General features: G+C 45.3%; 1 protein-coding gene across 1 annotated transcript in view; it reads right to left on the bottom strand.

Annotated features, from left to right (window-relative positions):
• Positions 1 to 27,068, bottom strand: part of LOC138510667 (vomeronasal type-2 receptor 26-like) — a 425,236-nt gene that overhangs the window by 316,119 nt on the left and 82,049 nt on the right. Inside the window, exon 5 of the mRNA XM_069626449.1 lies at positions 18,392 to 18,790. Coding sequence (XP_069482550.1) covers positions 18,392 to 18,790 — 399 coding nt within the window. The remainder of the gene's footprint in view (positions 1 to 18,391; positions 18,791 to 27,068) is intronic.

The raw sequence follows: 27,068 nt of genomic DNA, 5'->3' as shown, positions 1-27,068 counted from the left end.
CAGCAGGATCATGATCCAATGTCATAATTTTGGCTAAAATCACATTTATATCAGGGCCCTGCAATTGTTAAAAGCTACTCCATGGTGGGCATGTGTATCCAACTGAACTGACGGATCCCCTGATCTCCTTCAATGCTTGTCTGACCGCTCACCCATTATGGCAGTGAATATGCTCTTTATGTCACCTATGCCCAACATGACACCGGCAGTGTGTTTCTCTAATGCATACATTCACTTCCTTGCCCCTGAAGTGAGCAAAGGGAGTGTCTTCATCAAGTTATTCTGGTCCATGTGTGACCACGGGACATAACACTCCTTTCCCAGAACCTTCTAGAGTAACGGGAACAGAGCTAAACCCACTTTCATTGGAGCTTCCACCATCTCTCCCATTCCCCATCGTCTCCTACTCCTGTTATTCCTTCCCCTGACACTTCTATAGGCACTGAAGCAAACTCATCACTACCACAGGGCATCAGCTCTCATCCTCCTTGCTCAAACCCTGTACCCATGGCAATATTTCTGTTCTCCATGTCCATATTGACCTCCTTGATAACCGATTTATCCAACCCAACAAGAATTTGCCCATGCCTCCACCTTCCTTCCTCTACATCCTTTTCCTGCCTCTTCACTTCTTCCCCCTCTTCATTTCTTTACTGCCATAACAGCATTACCTCTTCCTCTGCTAAACTCAGCGCATATTTCATTTTTTCCCGCTCCTGTGTCTCTACCACCCTTTTCAGCCTATCCTCTATCCTAGCAGGAAATGGCATACCCTCCTCCATCTCCCTCATTCTCAATCCTGCAACCGCTCTGCTAGCTGACAGCCTCACTCTCTCTCGTTCTTCCACCCTTAATGTCTCTGCTTATCTAGCAGTCAGGGGAGTCATTCCCTTTCCGCTCTCCGTTTTCAGCATTTTTGTAGCCCTAACCATTGAAGCACTTACCCTTCCCCTTTTTGTTGCTGTTCCATTTTCTAGTAATTATAGCTGATTGAGGCGTCACCTGGGTCCGTCTCGCAACCACTTAACTGGCCACTGGGGAAAATAGAGGTTCGAACTCAGGGTCTGTCTGCCTTTCTGCATGCCATAAAGGATAGCACCCATATGAGGGCAGTGTGGAAGGAACCCCTGCACCCTTCTTTTCCAGCCCTTCACACTATGGGCCTTCCTGCCTTTTTCATATATCCTCCAGAGCTCTAAGATGTTCAAACACTTCTCTAAAGTTGCCTCATAGTTAAAAAAATATGCAGGTTCTTCAATATCCCCTTACCATAGGTCACCTGTATAGGATAAGAATTGAGTATTTTACGCTTAGTTTCCCACTGCCATTCCCAATGGTATTTCAGAATCTGTGTCTTATAACCAGGCAGCACCTGACACGAACGATTCAGTGGAGTCTCCATGCTCCAAACCATTTTACCCAAACCAATTTCACAAAACCAACACCAAAGCCGTACCTGCGGCACACAAAATCTTCTTACTCATTACCAACAATCACTCACTGTACTCGCTTGCACCTCGCTCAGTTACTTGCTTTAATTCTACTTCTTATACTTACAAAAAAATAGCACCTTATCAAAAGCAGGGCAGCCATGCAGTAAGGTTGCATGATCTCGGAGCTCCCGCCTGATCCGTGGAAAATGATTAGCCCTACTGCCTTATAGCAACAAAAATAAGAGGAGCAGCACTGGGACATTTAATCTGGTGTGCTGTGAACACCTGTGGAAGAGCGCGAAAGCTGAGGGGACTGGAGAACTGCTGGACTGAGGTGATCCACTGGAGCAAAGAATATGGTGGCTGGAGCCTGACCAGGGAGCTGAGACGATGACCCCCGGAGCAGTGGGCAACTACTGGAGAGCGCAAAGGGCTGAGCAGACCCGAATGAATCCTGATGCTTGAGTATAACTGAGAGTGGGAGCCACTGCTGAAGGTGCATCTGGCAGGGAAGCGGCGGAGGAACTCCGGCTGCAGCAGGGGGTAAAAAGTGATCCTGTGTCAGTGCTTGCCCTGCTGGGTAGAGTGGAGGTGCAGCAGCCCACCAAGGGGAAGGACACGCTTGGAGCACGGTGACAGCAGGAGCAGCCGACACCGACCTGGATGTCTCGGTGGCAAACAAGGAGACATTGGTGGTGAGGTTGTGCTTGGTCGACAAGTAGAGACTTGGAGTGTAGCGTGGCGCAGCAGCCAGGCGGTGAGGGCTCCTGTGGCAGCTAACTGAAGTGAAGAAAGTCGGGGCACAGCGGAGGAGGAAATGTGGGTGAGAGAGGAGGGGAACTAACAATGGAGTCCGGTCTTGCCTGACACGGACGACTGCTGCAGCAGTTGTGAAAGTGAATGATGCACTGGCAACACTGGGTGGCCCGGAGTGCTGTGATATCTGAGCCACAATCACGCCCTTGGAACCAGTGGCTGCAGGCGGAGAAGGGCAGAGCGCATCCAGCTCGGGGGAACCCGTCCAGAGCATAGAGTTGAAGGGCAGCCTGAGACCACTGATTGAGTGCCACCACGGGGGATGGCTTCCATGCCCCTTGGGAACCTGGCACTGGAGGGACTATCCTGCCACTGCACCCAGACAGAAGTACAAGGGTACTAAACAGAGCCAAATGCTGGGCACCCTCACTGGGGTTGCACGCTAGGAGTCGCCTGCAGAGCCCGAGCCATTGTGCCGCACGATAAACCGAGTTGAGCTGTGCCCAGCAACACAGGGAGCTGCAGCAGTGAAACACAACAGAGCAGATTGAGACGGACTATTTACAGCTGCGCAGCACCACATACAGCTCCTCCCAGATGAGTGACAACAGGCCCTGCATGGAAGGCCAGAATCTATCATTTGGACAATTCACACATTGGGCGGAACTGCATGTGTGACCGCTGGCTAGCACAGCGCTAGGGGAAAGAACTATCGAGCACATGCCAAACAGACAACAGAAGAGCAAGACCAGGCAAATCAAGATGGACGCCTTCGCCTGTAACCCGGAAAGAGATGGCGACACCCCAAAAGAGGACTGCTCCATGCAGATGGACGCAAGAGGAGAGGAGAACCAGATCCTCAAAGCCATTGCGATGTTACCAACTACTTTGGAGAGAGGCATTGATGAGGTCAGAATAGATGTGGGAGATGGTCCTATGCAGCCCTGTGAGTAATTGGGCTACAGCAGACATGCTGAGCCTTGCAAACACATGCAGCAGTGCGACACGCGCTTACTCAACGGCTGGAGGAAAAGACGGTACTGCTGGTACTGCGGAGAGAGATCACATTGATTCTGAGTCTGCCATGTTGGCTGCTCATGGGCACTTTCTGACCACCTCATCAGTACCCTCAGTTACAAACCTGGAGTGCTGGACAAGGGCATCCCGCCACTGAATGCGAGATTGACAAGAAGAAAGAGAAGGAGGACCACCGGTGCAGTGTGAGAAGCGGCTATGCCTGAACAGCCAGGTAGCTGTTGGGCATTTGGTGGGGATGTGGGCGGGGGTGAAGGGGATGTTATATTTTGGTTTAAATGGCATACTTTCCAGTTTGGTACACCGCCCTCCATTTGTGGATACAATGATGGTGATGGGTGGACACAGCGTGGTCTGTTGGTGCCCCCGGGAAACGAAAGTGCAGGGGATGGCACCACGAGGGTGGGGGAGAGTGGGACGCTCGAAAAGAGAGAAACTGCATGATAGTGATGAGTACCATCAAGATAATCTCCTGGAATGTGGGAGGGGTTAACAGCTATATCAAGTGGAACATGGTACACACATATTTGATTAGCAAAGGAATACAATTAGCCCTCCTGCAGGAGATGCACTTTACAGCGGCCAGAAAGGCTACAGTAGCCAAAAAATGGAGATGTCTAGTGTATGGGTCGCCGTACTCTGCGTACGCTAGAGGAACCCTTGTGTGGGTGGCCCCTTCAGGCCTGTTGAATGCAAGAGTGAAAATGAAGGCAGGCTGACCATAGTGTATGGGTTCCTGGAGCAACACCTATCATCCCAATCATGACGCTACCGGTTATTTTCGGTCACCAGGCCCCCAGCTGGCCCCATATAGAGGCGCCATGTGGTTGTGGAGAGGGGACATTAATTGCACCTTGGACCCGGTGCTCGACAGGTTGGATGACAAATACCTGAGGCGGGCGCCACCTGCGAAGTTGAAATTGAGTGACGTGTGGAGGCAGCTACATGGGGATGAGAGGGGTTACTCTCACTACTCCAATCCACACGGAGTACATACACATATAGATTACATGTTTATTGGTACTGAAATCCTTGGGGATATCGTAACAGGGTGAAGGTTCTTTCAGACCATGCTCCGTTTGTAGTGACGTAGAGAATGGGGTGTGCATCCTCAATCCCGACATGGAAACTTTGAGTTGAAGCATTGCTAGATAATCAGTTCTGGACCCACATAGGGGAACGGATAGTGTAGTTTTTCAATCACAATGCTGGAAGTGTAAACAGCCTGTTTGCCTAGATGTGCCGGTCGGAATTGAAGAGGGGCATTATAATTTCCATCAAAGATGAGTGCGTTGAGGAGTGGAGAGCCCAGAGCAAGAGCAAAGCAGTTTTCAGCCGGTTTTACTAACGCCTATACGATGCCGCTGAGGAGGGATGTGCTGGGGATCTAGAAGATGTCTGGGCAGAGATTGACTTGCCCGGCTTAGAAGAGGAGCAGTTAGAGGCCCATTCACAGAGGAAGAACTGTGGGCGATCAAACACTTGTTACCCTCTGGCAAAACACTGAGCGCAGATGGGCTCCCGGCTGAGTTATATAGCTAGTTTGTGGAGGACCTTGCACTGCACCTGTTACAGATGCTTGAGCGGGCATATGAGGTGGGCTTACTGCCAGCAAGTCTCAGATAATCTATTATTGTGCTGATAATTAAGCCAGGCAAGATGCTGCTTGATTGCGGCTCGAATAGGCCACCCTCAATGATAAACCAAGGCTGCAAATTCCTTGCAGCAGTGTTGGCAAATAAACTGAAAGGAGTGATCGTCACGTTGGTACAACCTGACCAGACGGGTTATGTCCCCAGGAGAAATACGCCATGGAACCAGCACAGGCTACGCCATGTTATAGACAAGACTAGGGGAGCAGAGCGGGAATATGTTGTGGCCTTGTTGGATGCAATTATGGCATTTGACTCACTAAGATGGGATTGGCTACATGCAGCGCTGGGTTGTTCCGGAGTGGGCCTGTGCTTCGTGCGATCGGTGAGATTTCTGTACGAGAAGCCACTCACCCAAGTGCGCACTGTCAGACATATTTCAGAAGTATGGGAATTGAGGAAGGGTACCAGGCAAGGGAGCCCGCTTTCCCTCATGCTGTTTATGCTGGCATTAGAGCCCCTGATGGCCTACCTCCAGAGAGACTTCAGGGATGCAGGCATACCGACATCAGGGAGTGATATACATGTGCTCTGGCTGTACACAGATGATATGCCCCTCTATGTACAGAACCCAGAAATCAACCTGTCATACATATTAGAGGTATTAGATAGATCTGCAAAGTTGTCTGAAATCATCGTTAGCAGGGAGAAGTAAAGGTTGTTCCCACTTGTGGGACTGGCAGCGCTCGAAAGACGGCAACTACTGAATCTGGGGATACAATGGGCTGCAGGAAGGTTTCGGTATTTAGGGGTGGACATCTACCACAACCCTAGAAAAGAGCATGAGGCAAACACGCTGAAAGTGTTTAGCAGAATTCACAACTCCACGATGTTTTGGCAGAAGCTTCTGCTATCAATGATGGGCCATGCTGCGCTGCTCAAAATGGTGGTGCTGCCATGTTTGCGCTACCACTTTGTGAACATATCCCATGAAGTTCTGCGATCATTCTTTCGAAAACTTGATTCGGGTGTGCGAGGATTTATCTGGAGGGGCAGAAGGCGCAGAATTTTAGTTAGGGGTCACTAAGAGGGAATTATAGTGATGGGGGATTAGGCTGCTGCATTTCGAGGCATATAATGTTGTTGGTCAGCTGCAGTTCATTATGTCTTGGCTGGCAGACAAAGCCTCCTTAGACACCACCCTGTTGCGCAATGAAGTCACACGCTACTTCTTGAAAGATGTGCTTTGGGCAGAAGGAGCTGATAGGGTGGAGGTTTCTGGGCTTGTGGCACTGGGGCAGGAGTTGTGGCAAAGACCTTGGAGGGTGGTGGGTAGACCAGATCCGTACTCCCCCAATATTCCTTTGGTAGCTGTCTGTGGGATGAACCGGGATGGTGCTCGAATCATAAGACATCATTGAGAGCCGAATGGGATGATCTCTTTAGGAGACCTGTGCTGGGATGATGGGTTGCTGAGCATCCCTGAACTGATAGAGAGTCATGATATACTGCAAGGACAGTTCTTGACATACCACAGAATGGTTAAAATTGTCACAGCTAAATGGCCAGATATGAAGAATGGGATTTCAGGGAAGGCAACGCTGGATTCCCTTTATGACTTATCGGAGGGGAGCCATGTGATCTCCGGCAGGGCACCCCGGTAAAAAGTGTCACAATGAGGAATTTAAAGAAATTGAAGAAGGAAGATCTTGATATTTGTTTATATAATATCATGGATAGCACTACAGATCTTGACACTCCGGATATTTTGGCAGCAAGGTACAACCAAGATCTTCACAGCTGCTAAATAAAGTGGCACTTATGAAAATGAAGAGGGTCAGAGACCGGCAGAATATTTGTAGCTGGTTTTCCCCTGACCTTATACAGTTCAAACAGGAGAAGAGGATAGCAGAGCATATCTGGGTCAAAAGCAGATCTGAGGAAAATGAGGCCATTTGGAAGAACTTGTAAAAGCAGTATAGAGAATACATAATTGAGCCAAGATTTTTTTCAAATGATGAATTTGAGAATTCCAAGAACAACCCTCGGACGCTCTTTGAAGTTTAGAAAAAAGGGAAAAACCACATATAAAATCTGATTTGTCATCCTCCCTGACAGAAGATTGCGTACAATTCCAACCAGCCTTTGATGCCAAGATCACTGAAGCACTGGCTAAGATTGATTTAGAGTCTACTATAATTTCTTATCCTACTGAGAATTGTTCTTTATCTAAATTTATGTCAATATCAGTATTAGATGTGGAAATAATGTTTAAAAGGATGTGCCCTACACCTCGCTCTGGATAATATTGGATAAAAGATCCTGACCCGGTTTATGAATGCTATTTTCCACGATGGACCAATTCCAGACAGTGTCAAGAAATATGAGGTCACTCTACTGTTAAAAAAGGCAGGTCACGACTCCAAAAACATGAACGATTTTAGACCTATTACTAATATTCCATTTCTTCTTAAAGTCATAGACGGAGCAGCCACTATCCAGTTTCAAGCCCACTTGAATGGGGCTAACATCTTACACTCTAGGCAGTCCGGGATTAGATATCACTACGGGACGGAACGCACATTTTTGGACCTACAGATGCAGATGCTGGATACCATCAACAGGAGTAAAACAGGGCTGCTGCAGTTGCTTGATCTAACAGTTCAAAAGCAGATATTTTAATATTTGGATCATCCCAAGCAAGAGCGAAGTTGGACCTGATTACTCAAATATCTCCACCAACAGTCACTGTATTAAAACACTAGAAAAAGTAAAAACTCTAGGATTGATGGTAGATTGTTCCTTGGGCGCTGAGGCCCAAGTTGATAGTGTCATTAAGAAAGCACAATACCATTTAAGGCTATTACTTTTGGAGAAAGCTTTTGATACTAATCCCACTTTCTGTCAACTACGACGCTGACAACGACCCACTAAATAAAATGTACCTTGTCATTCAGGCATGGATGGCCACCCACAGCTTGTGCTTGAATGACGACAAGACTGAAATTCTTATATTAGGTGCCCCTATCTACCTAAAAAAACTCAACCCTAACTACACCTCGTTCAATGTAGGCGCCAACCTGATTACTACGGTGAAGGAAACTAAAACCCTAGGATTGCACCTTGATTCCGCCCTGAACCTCAAGAAACAAGCTAGCGCCACAGCGACAGCTACCGCCTATACCTGCAAACGTATTCATGCATGTAAAAACTATCTCTCTACCAAAATCTGTATGATCCTGGCACAAGCATTAATCTTGTGAAAACTTGATTATTGCAAAGCCCTCTAAGCAGGAGCCAACAAACAAGTGCTAAACAAACTCCAAACTCTACAAAAAAATGCACTAAGAACCGCTTTGAGCATCCCAAGAAAAGACCACATATCGGAAACAAGAAGAAGACACAAATGGCTTTCTATCCAGGACAGAATCTTCTTTAAACTTGTCTCCATCTCCCACAAATGTCTTCAGAATGCCGCCCCGAAATACTTGATTGACAAAATTGTCCCTAAAACCTCTTCCAGACCCCTGAGATCAGCCAATTCACACTGCATTATTTCGCCTCGCTACAACCTAAAAAGAGCGGGAGGTACTAGCTTCCTGGTATAAGCAGCCCTTGCATGGAATGCTCTCCCACTGAACCTTCGCACTGACCAGAACCTCCAGAGTTTCAGGACCAAAACCAAAAAATGGCTCCTCTCCAAGGACACTGCACGTACTGTTTGAGTCTATAATCTAGATTCCACTGGCCCCACCATTATGTCTAGCCCTCCCACTGAGTAATGTATATATGTATACTTATTTTATGCTAGTAAATGTTGCTTTTGACTGTTATTTGCCTGATTTAGTGCTCTTTACCACATATTACTTTGTAATCTGTATTCTGGATCACTACCTATCGATATGTGTGTATGTATGTATACTAAGCTGTCTTGACTAAAGCGCCCAGATACCTCAGCATGCTGTATAAATAATAAACAAACAAACAAACAAACAAAGAATTGTGAAACCCGAGATCAGGCCCTAATTATGCCCCAAATTGATTAATGTAATGCACTCCTAGGTGGAGCATGCAAAAACAGTATAAATAGACTGCAAATACTCCAGAATGATGCTGTATGGATCACTAAAAACATACCGAAGTGGAATCAGATAGAATCGCCAAGGAGGGAACTCCACTGGTTGTCTGTTGAATACAGGATTTCGTTTAAAATCCTTACTTTGACACATACATGTCTTTACGGGACAGCACCTGAGTATCTCAAAGAAGGTTTCATTTAGCAGTCACATGTGAGAACAACAAGATCTTCTAACTCCTTCCGGCTCATATGCCCAAAGGTTAAGAGAGTAAGAGGAAGGGGCCCCTCTATTCTGGTGGTGTCTTCCATAGCCTGGAATGGACTCTCACCTGAGCTATGCAGTGAGAAGAGCTTCTTCACATTTCGCAAAACGGCTTAAAACTTTATTATTTAAATAAGTTCCTTTTCTATAATGCCCGAATTATCAGCTTTGTGTTGTTAGCTGTTTTATGTGTGCCCTTATGCCTGCATGCTGTGGTGCGGTATAAGCAAATAAATACATAAATAAATACATACATAAATAAACTCTAAAAAGGGTGTGCCACAAAATGTGTGCCTGTCGTTTGGCCATTTTGTGCCGTGGCCTTCATCCTGATGTCTTGAGTCCAGAATGGCCATACATGGAAATCCGTTCCCTGGGCATAGCCTCTGCTTTCCCAGGCAAAATGGTGGTGAGCGGGCCAAGGTTATTGAGCTGTTCATTCTGCAGCACTGTATCATGAGATTCCGGAACCGCTAACTAGTGAGTCCTAAATCTGACCACAAAGTGTGTATACCTATTTCAGCACTTAGCCATCGGGTTGTATGGGGGTAAATTCCAAACCCTAACTCTCCCTTCCCTTGCTAATATTGCTGATGGTCTGACCAAGAATCTCTGTCTGGGCTTCTACTGATGGGATTAGGATAGAAGCTTTCATGAACTTTACTTAACTTGTTTTACTGTTACTGGAACACTTACATACAACCATTGACTTTGACAACTCTTGTTCCCAAATCACATAGTAAATCGACCTGACTCCCTTCTAAGTGAATATTTGGGATCTGGTGACTTTTGGGCACTAGGCCCTATCACCTAGCAGAGCAGAACTGATTAACAACTAGTACCTGACCTAGGTTCAATTGTAAGTGTCCTAATTGTTTTCTAACAATGTACTTACTTTTCCCCAACTGGTTCTAAATTGCTATTTGTCCCCATCTTCACGTGCAGTACCCTAGACAGTTGCCTTACCATATTGATTTTCATATTTGGATAATAGAGCTGGTGAGATAGCTCAGGGGAATGAGCACTCGCTGCTGTGATATGTGTGTGATTTGCAGGTCGCAGGTTGGAGTTCTGGCAAGGCCAACTCACCCTTTCAACCTTCCAAAGTTGATAAATGAGTACCAACCAACCTCATTTGAGTGATATTGGATGTAAATATTTTGAATGTAAATTACTCTGGCAAAGGACATCCTTATCAATATAACTATTTATCATTAATATTCCTTACAATGCCTGTTCCCAAGTGTAAGGGTGCAGAAGTAAGGCACATACACAATGCTGGTATATTTTTGGATCTAGACTTGTATTAATAGTAAGAGTATTGGAAAAATGCCTCTCTATCCATAAAGCTAAGAGCATTTTCCGTGCCTCAAAGGAACCTAATGAAATGTCAGGAAGCTTACAAATAAAAAGTCTGTCATTGTTGTATCGAAAAACATCTTACTGTCTCTAACATTAATAATACAGGATACTGTTCATGGTATTTTCTTAAAGTATAAAGTGTTTGTTGTGCTTTCAAACAACAGAAAGATTCCCAGTCCCACTGGTGATAAAGTGATGCAAAATAATGTTCCAAAATATGCTAGGGTTGTGCTCCTTTCCCGTAGGCTTATTCTTCTCTTAAGTCATTGGATACCTCACGAGAAACTGTTCCTTGTCTTCAAAGTTCCTGTATCCTACAATGTATACAACTGTCTCTTATTTATTTCAGGGTCCCAGACCCTCTCTCTCTTTTGGGTCTCAGAACCTCTTTATTCGTGGGTCCCAGACTCTCATATTTGCATTGTATGAGCTTGGATCAGTCTCCTGCCAAGTATACAACTGTTTCTCCTTTGTTTCAGGCTCCCAGATGCTCTCTCTCTTTTTGGTCCAGACCCTCTCTCTCGTTTGGGTCCCAGATCCTCTTTCTCTTGGGTGCGGGTCCAGACTTGCCCATTTGCATTGTATACGCTTGGTTCACTCTCATTCCAAATATACAACTGTCAGGGTCCCAGACCCTCCCTCACCAACTACTGAGCTCAACCTGATGCTTCCCCTGACCTTTCGCAGTTTCTGGGCAACTTGCGCACATGTTTGCTTTCTTCATGGCCATACCAATGGTTCCCAGGCAGCTGTGGTCTTCCTGGGAGCTCTGGTTGCATTCGAGCATCCAGCGGCATCTGCAGCATCCTTGCGTCCTTGAGCCTGGGCATGAAACTGGTTTCCTTTGGAACTCGCAGATCGGCCTGATGCATTCGCTAGAGCCAATCCCTAGGCTTGGAAAACTAGACTGCTCACTCTGCTTCCCGCAAGTAATCCTTGTACTCCTAGCCATCTTCTTCATCACAGTATTAACCGTAAAGCTGCATACATCATACTTTGGACTACTTGGTTTCTCATTGTTGTCATGTAGGTTAGTTTGGCTAACTTAACAGCAATACTTAATAGCCTTATTTTTTATTTATTTCTTTATTTTAGTTAGTTTATGACAAATCTTTTAAAAGGGAATTAACGTTTTATGTTTAAGGAGGAGGGGAACAAAGAAAAATAACTACATCGCGTGCTGTTCAGTCTTCCTTTTTTTCCTCAAAAATCATTTTTTCTCTGGATTTTGTTCCTAGTATATTCCTGCAATAAGCACTAACTTTGCAGACTCAGTTAATAATTCAACTATTTGTTGCAGGAATCTCGTCAAGGCAAAGATGAGTTTGAAATCTTGCCCTTCACACAACAGTTGACACCATTCTTGACCGTTTAACGTCAGTCTCCCCACAATGAAAGTTCCTAACTGTCATGTTCTCAATGTGCTTAACAAAGGGCAAAATAGAGTTAGATGTTGTTGGCTGGGGAATTTTTCCAAGTATTTTGGTAAGTTGTTTAGGACTTTAAATTCACTGGCCACATTCTTAAAAAGTCTGTATTTGTGTCTTTGTTCATTGGTATCAGACCAATTTTTCTGCCACAATGTCCTCTTAACCACCTCTGGGTTTGCTCTTAGCATTTCCAATGAGGCCCTGATGTCTTCTAAAAATTTTAAACAGCAATCGTTCCACTCTTTCAGAATGAATTAATCTTTATATTTACATGCCGATTGTAGAATTCCAAAATGTGGAGTAGAATCAGCCAACGTTGCTTTTCTGTAAAGCGATAAGGCATTCGAAATCACTCTTGCGTTGATGGATGCCAGCCAAAACTCATGTCTTATGATGTCCATGAGAACACTTCTTGGAAGACGCAGTGTTGCTCTCCAAAATCATAAATTTAACGGGCAACTCAGTGCGCCTTCAGCTCCGTGAATTAGAGCCGGCACTTATTTCTGTTTGTAATACGAAATAACTGGGGTCAATGAGAATTTGTAAATTTTCGAATCGACAAGATATCTCAGCATGTGCATTAATTTGAGCACTAATGCTGCAACCCTGTGCAGTCAATTGTTTGATTTTTACACTGAAAATGACTACCCATGATGAATCATTAGCGCTCGAATTAATGCACATGCCGAGGTATCTTGTCAATTCGACTTGATTTAAGGTTTCTTTTCCTAGGGAAAACAAGATGGTTTTTTTTCCCTACTTCCCTACTTTTGCAGTATCAGCACCTCAGATTTGTTTGCTTTGATGTTAAGACCATTGGTCTCCACATATGTTTGCAGTAGCTTCTATTTCTTCTGACGCCCTATTGGGTTTGGTCTGCTATGACCAAATCATCCAGGGAGAGCATCCATCCAAGCGCTTTCCCGTTGATTTTTGGTGGGAAGGAGTTTGAAGCATTCGGCATTTCCCCAATGTCTGATATAAACAAGTTAAATAATAATGATGCCAATGGGCATCCCTGTTTGAACCCTCTTGAGTGTAAGGCTTTAATAGCAAGAAGAAGGCTTGTCGGGCACTTCCATCTTTTCAATTTTGACCACAAAAGTTCTCTATCGATGCTGCCGAAAGCTCGGGTCAAATTGATAAAGGCCAAGTATACTTTCTTTCCTTGCTTGATTGCCTTTATTTTTAATAAACTGATTAGGAATAGATGAAGCCCACAGTCATCTCCCTTAACAAATCCCATTTGTCGACAGTCATAGTGATTTGAAGTTTGAATCCAATTTGCCATCTTTGACTGGATCAGGGATGCAAACATTTTGCCCAAAATATCCAGACGCGCAATCGTTTTTTGGGTCAGTTCTTATTCCTGTCTTATGTTTACTACAATTGCACTTTTCCAAGATTTTCGAATTTCTTTTTTTTTTGTTACACACACAAATAGGGTCATGCAGAAGTCAGTCCATTCTTCTGGTGAATCTTTGAGCATCGAGTTGGTTAGCCCATCTGGGCCAGGTCCTCTGGAAGAACTGGCATTTTTTTATTTTTAGTCGGGTATCATTCCTATCAAAGTCAATTTACCACCTGTCTGTATTCGGAAGTATCGTGTCTGTAAATCTTCCTTTTTTTCCTATAAAGCTCTTCATAGTGTCTGATCCAAATTTCTTTTGGCACCATGTTGTTGTGCATTTCATTGCTGTGAGTTGTTAATATTGTTCAACAGCCCCCAGAAGTCTCTTGTGTTTCTATTAGGCAATGCTTTCATTATCGATTCTGCATCACGTTGATAGATTTTGACTTTGTGGGAAATGAGCCAATTTTTGTATTTCTGTTTTACATACCTTTTTATTTTTTTCATTCCATAGGTAAAAGATGCACAGCTTGTCTTATGTCTTTTCGAAGATCTCTTTTCTGCAACAATATTTCTGGGTCCATGGTCTTATCAGTTCCAAGTCCCCACATAGGGATACCTCGCTGGATTTTTGAGTAATATTGGAGTATGGGCAGATATTGTATGTTCTATTGAGTGCTTACTTTTCTGAATTCTTTATGTAATTTGGATACCTGAGCTGTATTTTTCTTTTTGTTTTAAAACTTTATTTATTCAATTATCATGTATCGAGCACATTCATTCACAATTTCATATCTAGGTACTTAGCATATTGTATTTAAACAGCAACAATTTAGTTTACAAGTCAGCAATGCCGGGACATCCAGTACTTTCCGCTTTGGAATCAGTTTCACACAAATACAGTCTAAATGGAGTCCAAATGTCCTTAGGGCGGCATGACGAGGGTGCAGATAGAACAAATCTGTCTTCACATTCATTAACATATGTTAGTTGATAAAGCCAGCTGCATTCTTAGATTTCCAACATTTTAATATACATTTTGTCGCAACTGCACAAGCAACATTGAACAATCTTCTAATAGTCTCTGAGGCTTGTCCAATGTCTCCAAACAAGGATTTGAGTGGGGTGAGGGAAGGTGGGAGATTCGCCCTGTCATGTATGGCTTCGGCTATTGTACCCCAAAATGGCATAACCAAGGGGCACAGCCAGTACGTGTGGAAGGCGTCTGCGATCCTTTGGTTCACCAGAACTATCGTCCCATTGCTGGTATTCCCTGGCCAGGGAAAATATTAGACTCAACAACTTCAGGCATTTGTTGAAGAGGAATCCCTTTTGGATCCCTTGCAGTCTGGGTTCCGTCCAAAATTTGGTATGGAGACAGCGTTGCTAACAGTCTATGACGAGCTGTTGAAGGTGGGTGATCAGGGCAAGCTCTCACTCTTAATCATGAGATTCTTCTGGAAAGACTGAGGATGCATGGAAGAGTCTCAGAGTAGGCCATTTGGTGGTTTAGGTCTTTTTTGGCAAAGTGCCAAGAATGTGTTAAACTGGGTGCCTTTACATCAGTCCCTAGTACGGTGGATTGTGGGGTTCCACAGAGGTCCTCATTGTCGCCACTCCTTTTTAATTTATATCTCTGATTGGTCATGGAATTTCTGAGACGTCATAGAATTAGCTTCCAGTCTTATGCAGACGATACTCAGATTTTCATTACAATTGACAAGGTCAGGGAAACCTTTGTCAAGATTGGTGAATGTCTTCAGGAGATTAGTGAGTGGATGGCTTCTAATCATCTAATTAACTGCAATTAAATGCCACCAAGACACAGTTTATTCCGTTTGGACCTGAGCATCTTACGGATACTATAAAAAATCAACCACTCCCCAAGTTATTGGGAGTTGAACTTACATTTTCCACCAAAGTGAAAAATATTGGCTGCATCTGGCAGGACAACTTGGGTAGTGAAAGCCAGGTTGGAGCCAAGGTGAAAGCTACATTTTACTCCCTGAGGCTTCTACGCCATACTCTTCCTTATATCCCAAAAGAAGATCATGCACATGTAGTGGGAGCGCTTACGAATGCCCACTTGGACTATTGTAATAGTCAATTGGTGGGCATTCCAAAAAACAACTTAGCAGACTGCAGAGAGTGCAGAATGCAGCGGTCAGGTTGATTTATGGACTAAATAAAACCTTGCATGTCTCTCCCTCTTGCCGGCTTCTCCCCTGGTTATTAGTTGAAGACCAGATAAAATTCAAAATAGCTTGTCTGGTCTTCAAATGTCTGAATACCATGGCACTGGACTACCTTAAGGACAAGCTTAGGTACTACCAACCGTCCAGATGTCTACATTCAAGTGACCAAGCACTGTTAATTATCCCTTCATCTACACTTGTGTCTAGAGGGGTTAGAAGATTTGCGGTGCATGGTCCTAGACTATGGAATAGCCTACCCAGGGAAATTAGGATCTTGGATTCCCTGCTTAAGTTTTGTAAAGCTCTAAAATCTTTCCTGTTTAAATGAAATTCTAGGCATCGGGGACTAGTCAGAGCATCATCTCTGTTCAGGATATGTCTATGAATACAATTCTTGCTATCTGTTCTAGTAAAAATCATCTGCGCCATTATACAGTTTGGTCCGTTTCGAGCACGTTATACATTCATCAAAATCAAAAATCATATGGGCTCCCGCACTTCAAGCATTCGCCTGTACAATCTGGAGTGAATTTGTCCATTTTGGCTGGGGTATAGTGTAATTTGTTCAATACCTTAAATTGAATCAAACGCAGCCCAGCATTCAAGGATATTGACTTAGTCAGTTGACAACATTTTCTCCATTTCTCATCACTTATTGTAAGTCCCATGTGTTTTTCCCACACTTCTTTGATGGTATTGTAAGGGGAAAGTGTTATTGTATCAACCTGTATAACCTGGACAACCTGCATCGTGCATCATCTGTCAACGTCATGGCACTGATGCAGTTGTGTGCCACAGGTTCTGCTGGGAATGACGGCCATCTTTTCCAGAAAGCGGCTCACATTCGGTTGTATTGATGCACTCTCAATTGGCCTCCTCTTAAAGTGTCAATATATTTGTTTAGGGATACAAATCGTCCATTTGGGTACATGTCAGCAATTTTCATTTGACCTAGTGGATCCCATGATTTCTTTAGCATCTCATCAAATGTTGGGGAGATGCTCAGATAACTTCACAGTGGAACCTTCTGGTTATAAGGAGTATTACCCCAATCTTCCCAAAGGTTCTAGCCCATGCTTTAACCGTTGTGCTTACTGGGTAAAAGGTGCAGGAGTCATTACATCTTTCGCAAAACATAACTGACCAAATATCTCTAGGGGACTCACAGTACCTCTCCAAGGGTATGTGCACAGCCGTGTCTCCGGTCTTGAACCAGTAACCTGCAAATTAGGCCTGTAATGTCAAATATTATAATTCAAAATCGGGTGCTGCTAGACCCCATATTCATATGGTTCTGAGAGTTTTTGCCAGCTAATTCTCACTACTCTGGTACCCCAAACAAATGTGGAAGCTAACAATTGCTGTCTGGTGAAAAATGCTCACCCAAGCCAAAGGGGGACATTGCCAAAGAAATACAAGAACTTCAGGAGAACCACCATTTTCAGTAAAGCTACCCGCCCATACAATGAAATTGGGACATTTGCCCACAATAGTAGCTTGGTAGACAATTGTTGCAAGTAGGATTTGTAATTGTCTCTGTGCAAGTACCGGCTGCCCAAAACCATGGTACCTAGGTACCTGAAGTGTATTGGTGACCATTTGAACCCCCTGGGGTTAGGCGGCTGGACTGTGGACAGCGTAATGGGTAACAGTTCCGACCTAGGGTAGTTTACTCTGTATCCATAGTAGACTGAACATTTATGGATATCGTTCATTATTGGGGCAAGGTTGTGTCCGGTTTCACGCACGTATAACAAAGTATTGTCAGTGTATAATGACATCATCTAGCGTGGTCCATTTATACTTATTCCCCTGTGCCAGTATAACTTCTTGACCAGCGCCGCCATTGGTTCGATAGTAAGAGCAAACAATAATGGGCACAAGGGGCAACCCTGCCTCATGCCCCTGCCAAGGGAGAACAATACCAACAGTGTTTGATTTGTTACGACTCTTGCTCCTGGACCAGTGTACAGCAGTTGGGAGCAGTTCAGGAAATATGGGCCAATTCCAAAACATTGCAGTACTGAGAATTAATAGCACCATGAAACAGACTCAAAAGTCTTTTCGGCATCAAATGTGGCCAATACTGCCCTTGCCTGGGGATTCACCTGCGCCATCACACAAAACCAGCGATGCAAGTTCAGAACCGTAGATCTCGTGGGTATGAAGCCTGACTGGTCAGGGTGGACCAATTGTAGCATACCCGGGAGTAGGCTTATATCAAGAATATTCACGAATATCTTAAAGTCCATATTAATTGACAGTAGTCTATAGGAGGACACGTCCTGGGGAGGTCTGTGCGGCTTAAGTAATACTGTGATAATGGCCTCACACATTGATTGTGGGAGTGTCCTTTGTTCCATGGACTCTTCCCATACCTTCAGTAGTCTGGGAGCCAGTTAATGTCGGAACTCCTTATATAGTTCTATCCCCAATCCATCCTAACCCAGTTCCTTCCCGGCAGCTAATGACTTTATTTGTCTTTCTATTTCCTCGATCATTATGGGATGTTCCAGGGCGAGCATAGTTTCATTCGGTAATGTCGGCAACTCTATTGTCATTAGATACCGGGAGAGATCTCCCTCTGTGACCTCATCATGATTAGAGTATAGGATACAGTAAATATGTGTGAACGTGTTATTAATATCCTTTTCAATTGTCTTCACTGTATTGTTCGGCCCCTGAATACTGGTAATAGGATGACGATGATTCTCAGTTTTCACCAAGGTGCCCAACAGATTTCCAGGCTTATCTCCCTCGCCATACTTCCTTGCTCTAGTGGGGGCTGCCACATGCAGGACCTCTCTGTCTGCTAGTTTGTGAAATTCTCCTAGTAGTTCTTGTATTATGCCAAGGTCTCCTCCTTATGAGTTCTACTATATTTATTTTCAAGTTACCTGAGCTGGTTTTCCACCTGACCCAATTCCCGCCTAATACTTTTCAGGAACCCAGAGGGCTTGGCCATAATAATGCCTTTCACCCATTCCTTGAACGTCTCCCACAGTATTGAGTGTGTACGGACAGAGCCCTCAATGATACTGAAGAATTCCATAATTTCAACCTGTAAGGAGTCTGCTACACTGGCATCTCTGAGAAGCAAGGAGGTCTTTCTCCAGCGTGGGGTCTGTAGCTGAATGTCAGTGATCTCCAGGGTCAGGAAAACTGGAGAATGATCAGACAGGGCACGTGGTAGAATAGTACAGTCCTGAACCGTGGCAGCCATCTGCAGGGTCAGCAACCAGATATCAATACAGGACTCTGAATCGTGGTCTGAGGAGTAGTACGTGAACTCCTTGCTTTGTGGGTGATGTGCCCGCCAAATGTCAGTGAGGGGGAGGTGCAGCAAAATTTGATGTAGTGCATGTGCCGCTTTGGTGAGAACTTGTGAAGCGCACAAGGATCTGTCTAACACTGAAATAGTGTTAAAGTATTCCCCTCCATAGTACCCAGGTCCCGTCGAGGGGGAGTCAACATTTCAGCAATTGTATTATAGAATTCAGGGTAGTCTAAGTTGGGCCCATATGTATTAATCACTACGGTTGGGTGCCCAGCCATACCCCCCATAAAATTACATATCAACCCTCAGGGTCCACGCTACTTCTTGAAATTTCGGAAGCCCAGCGAGGGGTGTATTAGGGTAAAAAAAAAACCTTGTGCTTGCATTGAATATTCAGTGTGCCCAAATTACGAGTAAAGGATTAATTCGCCTTTCCCAGAGCGTGTGTCTCTTGTACCATCAGTATCTTGGGGCCATGTTGTGCCACATATGAATAACTTTCCTTGCTTTAACCGGATTGTTGAGCCCACGTACATTCCAGGTCAACAATTTGACTTGTAATCCTCTTCTTACACTACCGTCAGCTGCCATATCTGGTAACCTTTGTGAAAGGGTGAGCTAAGTTTGTACCCATCATCTATATAGATGTTTGCAACATGACAGTTACATTTCAAACTTTTAACAACCCCAACCACCCCATCCCCTTCCCTCCTTCGCCCCCCCGCACAATTATTATGTTGTCAGTTGAAACCGGTTCTTCTTGTTGCCCTACCCCACCACAACATGTCTCACAGAGTCCCTTACCCAACTTGAACTTTGTCTTGTGCATACCCCTCCCTCAACCCCCCACCCTCACCATCTGCCCCAACTAGATGATGTACCCCCAGTAACTCATGACACTTTCCTGAGGCACGTTGACTGCAGCTACCCCAACACCAGCTGCCAGCTGCAAACATTTGCCCAGGCTACTTTATTTACTTATTTATTCATGTCTGTCTGCTTATTGTCGATACAAACCAGAACATTAGGATATCTTACAACCTGTGTTTCAATCTCTGGGTTCTTCTCCCTCGTTCTCGGGTTTTGGGTTCCCGTTTTGGTCAGCATCTCAGAGTCGAGTTGTGATTGGAATGGAGGACTCTACATAGATCATAGCCTCTGTTGGGTTCTTGAAAAAATGCACCCTGCCTGCCCAGGTTGAATCTGAAGGTTTGCTGGAAATATTAAAGCGAATGGGACACGCCGTATTCTTAGTTGTCTTTTCACTGGGTCGTATGTCCTTCTCTGAGCCTGCACCCCTGCTGCAAAGTCTGGATAAATATGTTTATTGCTTGCTTCATATCGTAAAGTTCCTTGTTCTCTCAAAAGCCTCAGAATAAGATCACTAGCTCTATAATTCAATAGCCTTGAAATAATAGTGCGAGGGGGACCCCAGGCTTTGGGACTGGAGCCAAGGCACAATGGGCTCTTTCGACCAGGAACTGTTCAGAGAATGAGGCTGTTTCGAATAGTGATCAAGGAGAGATGCCACAATCGTTTCCATTTGGCCTTTACAGGCCGATTCTTGGATTCCAACTAGGCACACCTTATTTCTTCTGGATCTAGATTCTAAATCATCACATTTGACTTTTATCTTAGACATTTCTGTGTTCGGGTGCGTTATGTCCTGATCATGTTGATCTACTTTATCCTCTTTGACGCTAATTCTGGCCTCGGCCTCATTGATCCGTCCGCTCTCCTTTTCCAGTTTTGTTTTGAGTGACCCTATTGTTGCTACAATGTCATCCAATTTAACGTTTATTGACAAGAAACCGGCCTGCACTGTTGTCAATAAGTGGTCTTCTCTGGTGTTATCAGCTAACATTGTTGGTATATCGCCATTTGTTTGTGTTGGTGCACTCGCCGTTGGTGTCTGCGAGCTGGTGAAGGAATACATCAAGCCTTTCTTTTTCCCTCCTGCGCCCTTCATCATTTTGTCCAGGTCTTCACAAAAGAAATGTTCTTCGATGGCGAGCTTGGTGTATTTATCTATCCCACACTAACCTTGGTGGATGTGTTGTGGGGGTAAAAATTGCTTTATCATGGTATTATGATATGATATGATATGCCATTTAAAATGCGCTTATACACAAGTGTTTCAAGGCGCGACGAGGCAAGGGAGGGGGAACAGAGGGAAGACAGACAACAATCCTACTAGGCCAGGTGTCATTCAGATCGCGCAAGCGCATGGGAAGGAGGAGAAGTGCGGGGGCAAGGGGGAAAGGACAGTGCAGTACATTATATACGACAACAAATAAACAATAAGTAAAAGTACGGCCAGCAGGTGGCAAGTGAAAGGGTAAGTGCAGATAACAGGTATCAAGTGCTGGTGGTGGGACCGTAGGGGTACAGAAAATAGTCACCAAGTGCAGGGTTGCCAGGAAGGCAGTGCAGGAGTACCACTGGCAGGGGAGGGGACCTGGGCCCGAGATCAGAGGATGGCCAGGTAACCAGTGCAGTTTCAGTGTCAGCCAGGAAATCAGCAAGGGAGAGGAGGAGAAAAAGCAGACGCAAAGAGAAAGGTTTTGAGGTGCTTCCGGAACCCAAGATGATTCTCCTCAATTTTCAGGGAGGCAGGGAGGCTGTTCCAGACGGAGGCCCCAGCCAAATAAAGAGATCTGCCACCAACTTGTTGCTTGGAGAAGTGACTGACCCTGAGGGAGTTGGAGGCAGAAGAGCGAAGAGCTTGTGAAGGAAAATATTCAGGAAGAGAGAGTTGAAGGTAATGGGGCCCCAGGCCTCAGAAGGCCTCGTGGACGATGCAGAGGGTTTTGAACTTAATCCTTGAAGCCACTGGGAGCCAGTGCAGAGATTTCTGTCCTGGGGATATGCAATCCCTGGGCTTGAGGCCAAGGACACATCTCGCAGTCCTGTTCTGGATAAGTTGCAGAGGGCGGAGAGTAGAATCAGGCAGATTTAGAAAGAGGTTGTTGCAATAGTCCAGCCTGGAGAGAACCAGAGCTCTGGAGACAGTGAGCTTCTTGGGGAAGGAGAGGAAAGGAAGAATACCTCTGCGGAGGTGCAGCTGGTGGTGTGACTTCTTAGAGATATCAGAGATGTGAGGAGAGAAGGAGAGTGTGGAGTCCAAGATGACCCTGAGGTTTTTAGCCTTGCAGGTGGGAACAGGAATTGGGCCAAGAGAGGCCGGCCAGAGAGCTACAGGAAAGGAGGGAGCGGGTGTGCCGATGAGGAGAATCTCAGTCTTACTGGCATTAAGGCAGTGGTCATTGGCGACACACCACTCCTGGATAGCAGACAGACAGAGATGAGGGAAGTAGAGGAGGAGGCCGAGGGTAGCCTGAAGATGAGCTGGGTGTCATCCGCATAGCACTGAAAGTTGGGGCAAAGAGCAGCTATGCGGTGGGCCAGGAGTGCCAGGTATTGGTTGAACAGCCAGGGAGAGAGGTTAGACTCCTGGGGGACACCACAAGTAGAGAAAAAGATAGCAGAGAGGAAGGGCCCAAGTTGGAGAGGAACGAAGTCAGCCACGCCAGAACCTGACCAGTGATACCCAGTTTATCACGGAGACGGTTGAGCAGGATGGCATGGTTGACAGTATCAAAGGCAGAAGAGAGATCGAGCAGAATGAGGATGCAAGGGGTGTTAGAGTCAAGGTTGGAGAGCAGGTCTTCACAGATGTTCAGGAGAGCAGTTTCCGTGCTTCTGGCAGCTCTGAAGCCAGACTGATGGTCATGAAGACAACCAACAGATTGTCAGGTCATGTACACTCAGTGCCACCTCTTGTATGCCAGGCTCTATGTATGCTATGAAAGAGTACTCAACTGGGTGTACCAAGCTACAAGATGTTCTTATTGACAAGGTTTCCCAGGGCGCAGTTCTCCTTCCACTCTAGTTGGCTTACCAGTGGCATTCAATGGCTGTGGGTGGCTCAGATATATCCAGGTCTGCTGTTTTACCACTTTAACAAGCAGTTGTCCCTCCCTTTCACCGGGAAGCTGGGTGTATTGGGGAATCGAACAGGTGCTGATCCCTGTGGGATTTTATATCCAATGTATAATTACAACCGTATGTGTATCTCTTTGCAACGGGCGCCGGACGAGCGTTTCTTCCACACTTTAACTTGCTCTCCGGTCACCCGGTCATCGGTTCCAGCTTATTTCCCCTCTGGAGCCTCAGAGCATCGGAGGAGAAAATTGCAGACATAGGGGAGAGGTGTGTGGGCAGGGGTTCAACTTATCCGCACCAGGGAATGAAGAGGCAAGTGCCATACATTCAGAATTAGAGTATTGAGTGATGTGCTTTGGCACCAACCTGTTGTTGCCTTGCGTTCTCAATTGTCGGTGGGGCCTGGCCCCTCAACTCTGCCATGGGTGAGGCAGAGTAGCCGCGTGCCGCCGCTCTTCAGTGGTATACCTCCGGAGTTGAAACAGGCATTGAGCAGTTCGCCGACCGCTGTGCATGAGCTGGGTACGATCAGGGCCACTCAGGTCACACTGGTACATCAGTCCCACCTCGCCGCTCAATCGGATGATATTGTGCCAGTCAGACAGCAACAGCACCCATATGGGAGAGGCCCTGCAATGTATGTGTAAGGCAGTGGGGTTGCAAGCTCCTCCCAACCGCAGGCCACAGGAGCAACACGCTCATATAAGCTATCCTCCCTCTCAGCTCAGAAGTCAGTTCTAGTCTCAGGCAGCTTTCCTCCCCAGCAGTTTTGGCTGCAATGATTTCCACAGCATTCCTTAATATCAGGACCCTGGAGCTTGACAGCAGCTACACCATGATTTCCTCGTAGCCCACCTTCTGCAGATTCCTAGTTTGCAGGCACTTTTCAGGATATATTTGAATCAGGATTTTGCCTGTTATCGGAGCTCAGTAGCTAGGCAGCCATTTCCACAGCGCCCTCTCACCTCAGCTGTATTTAAATGGAGTCTGTTTCTACCTGGCTCTATTAACAGTGGGATTTTGCATGTGTCATGTGTTGAGGACTTTATCAAGTTGCACTCACGTACCAACATATTGTGATCACAGTTCTTCATGTGCATAAAACTGAGGAAAGTAATTTGTTGTGTTATTTTTTGTGAAATGAAGAAGTACTCCAGTATTGATTCTTGCAAGCCTTTTCTCCATGTTGCGCATGCTGGAATGGCGCCTCGTATCTGGCCATTCGATATACATATTCCACTTGCTTCCATTTGGTCCATCCAGCTTTTGGCTAAAGTTACTCTGACATCTGGTTTGGAGTTAGTTCTACTTGTTCTGGCCTTACCTGCAGTTAGACAATTGATGTTCAAATCGCCACATGTAAGGATGATTGGATCCGCTAATGAGATGTTAAAGTGATCGATCATGGTGGTTTTGATCAATACATTGTGTTGTTTCCATTGCTTTGTGTTGCCAGTAGAGGTTCATGATTACTCCCACACATTTGACTTTTGTCCTATTTCTATAGTGATTGTCTGTATGTATGGGTTATGGTTCTCGACTTTTACTCCTTCGAATCATGTGCTCTTTTTTTTATTATTGTTAGAAGATCAGCCATGGGTCACCACTTTTTACCCTTAATTGTGGGGTTCGAGAAGATATCGAAGCCCTCTTCACTTGGTTGCTCAATCAGCCAAGTTACCTGCAGGGATAGTATGTCAAGTTATTAGCCCTATCCAGGGAGGGGGCAGGAAGATTTGTTAAATGAGTTGGACATGGTGAAGTGGGGAGATACTGTTTTCTCTTTGATGATCGTTCCCAATCCCACAGGGGGATGTCCCTACCATGAGATCCACCCACTGTGCACCACCCCCAGGGGGACTACTGTACTGTGGAGCCACCGCTCTGGCCACATGGGAAAGGTATCCACCATGGAAGAAGGGACGACATCCTCAGATTCGTCACATAAGGTAATGGGTTGGCGCTTTGTCAGCAGAACCCCCAAATGTATAAATGTGTATGAGTAGTAGTTGTAAGATCATGCTTAGCTGAGGTTTTCATTGCTTGTTCACAGGCCTAATAAATAATTGTATATTTTTGTATATCTTTTGTCTCACATAAATTATTGGAGTGCTCTGTGTGTGTCATTGTAGCTGTTGGCCACTCTTACACCCTACCGAGTCTAAGCCTTACTGCTCTCCTACCGTTCCTTGATTGATTTTGCCTAGACATCAGTGTCTTCTTCATGTCCCCTATAATAGGGTGGCCTCTCAGAAGCCACTCTCAGAGTTGATTCTGAAAATCCATCTTAACAAGGTGGTATTTTAGGTTTTACCCAATTTTTTCAAATTTAATATGCATGTTAAATCTGGCCGAATTCGGCCAGTATCATTTGATCGATTAAATTCGAATACATTTGTGTTCAGTAGTGATTGCCTTGAGGGTAGCGGGGGTGTCCCCTAGTTCCTGAGTACTTGAGGCTGGGGACAGGAAAAAAAAAGAGAAAAGCAGACCCTGTGCCGTAGGATCCCACCCACGTAAGAGGGACGGAACTGACCCTGCTGGGTCAGAATGAAGTGGAAAAGCAAAAGGTAAGTGGGGTGGATTTATTGAGGGTGTGGGGGTCAATATTTTGTCGGATTTGGCCGTAGCAAAATTGTATTTGCCGCAAAATTGACCACAGTCATTTCCGCTGCGAAGAATTCTTCCTCGGTCAAATTCTGTATATCCGTATTTTAAACACATGTTTTTCAGTGGGCATTGTACTCATGATGAATCCCCGGGTTTCCATCCTTAATGGTTGTTCTGGTTGTTGCATGTGCATCTCAGGCTCACAGCTGAAGAGTGGAGTATAGAGACCACTTCTGCCTCACCCAGCTGTGCATGAAATGGACATACATCTGCTCCCACATTGCATATTCCTTTCTGAGGAGATAGAAATGGAATCTGCCTGATTTCTGCAACTGTAAAAACAAGCAGTTTTCATAGAAATCAAAGTGAATGCCATGCACCGTGTATATAAATAGTGTGCAGCATTAACTAGTGGGAACATGCTTATGTAAATCATCCAGAGAAACCCCAGACTACTCAGTGTCGTGTGCATGATTTCTAGATTTCTAGATTCCTACAGACGCATTTAAACAAAGTAGCACACACGTGTAATCATAATCCGTCCTCAACATGCTTCATGCCCACATTTAAAAATGTAAAGCTATCCATTTGTATCTGAACACATGCCACCACAAGGACAACCCTAAGCTGTAGGCATCTATCTATCAGACACATAACTGGCACTGGCGTGCATCCATCACACCCTCTGATGTCCTGCCATAGATATCTACTATACGGCCTGCAGTAGCGGCCGTTTAGTTATGGTTAAGTTGCTAAACTCATAGGAAGAGTACTTTTTGGGTGGCTTATAACTTCGCTCCCCCTGTATGAATCCTCACCAAACTTTGCAAAAAAAAGTATACGGTCCGCTCTGAATTTTTTAGGGGAAGTTTGGTGAGGTTTCATCCAGGGGGGCCAAAGTTATAGAGGGGTCCCAAAAAAATGTTTTTTTCCATAGACTGAATGGACAAAAACTTTGCGCACGCCTACAGCCCAAACCGTTGGACGGGTTTTTATAATATTTGCGGCAGGAGCAGTGGCTTGGTCCCGAAAGCGTGCTTTTGTAAATTTGGTGATAATCTGTCCTGTACTTTTTTTAAAAAGCCGGTAAAATGTACATCTCAAATAATTACTGATATCTGGCTCAGATCTGTGGTCCCATTTCCCGGTTCACTCTGCGGTTAAATGTCTGAATGGCCTGGAGTGTGGGGTGATGTCGCGGAGATTAGACACGCCTGGTGGTTGGCTGGAGGAAAGTGTGATGTGCGTCATTATTTTGGGTAACGCCACCATGTTGTATCCAAGGATAGTGCAGCGCCGAAAGGCACTGGAAAACATGCTTTCCGGCATCTGGCGATGGGAAGAGACAATGGAAAAGGTGGAGGAGTGTATCCGTGTGTCCTGTGCCAATTCACGGGTACCTCCTCAGGCGACTAGCTTGTGTGGTGACTGTAGGGAGCCTTCATTACGGTACGATAGGTCCTGAGGCGACCTCTTTCTGTGGTGAGTGCTGGCAGGCTCATTTGCAGATGGGGGTGGATTGGACATGACATGAGCATTTTCACATAGGGTGTATTATGCTGTGTTCTGTGTGGTAAGCCTCTAGCACCTTGGATGCATGGCTGGAGGCCTTGCACCAAAAAGTATGTCCACTGGTAGCAAGTAGGTTTCAAATTGTTGCCTTGTGTGTGTGGTTTGTCAGCGATGTACACATTGTTGGTTGCATGGGTGTGTTGATTGTTAGCAGATCCTACAGTTTTGGG

The sequence above is a fragment of the Ambystoma mexicanum genome, chromosome 6p (genome assembly GCF_040938575.1).
Source record: "Ambystoma mexicanum isolate Mex_15411 chromosome 6p, UKY_AmexF1_1, whole genome shotgun sequence".
NCBI lineage: Eukaryota > Metazoa > Chordata > Amphibia > Caudata > Ambystomatidae > Ambystoma > Ambystoma mexicanum.
The sequence above is the reverse complement of the archived record's forward strand: the minus strand, read 5'-3'. Positions and strand labels throughout refer to the sequence as shown.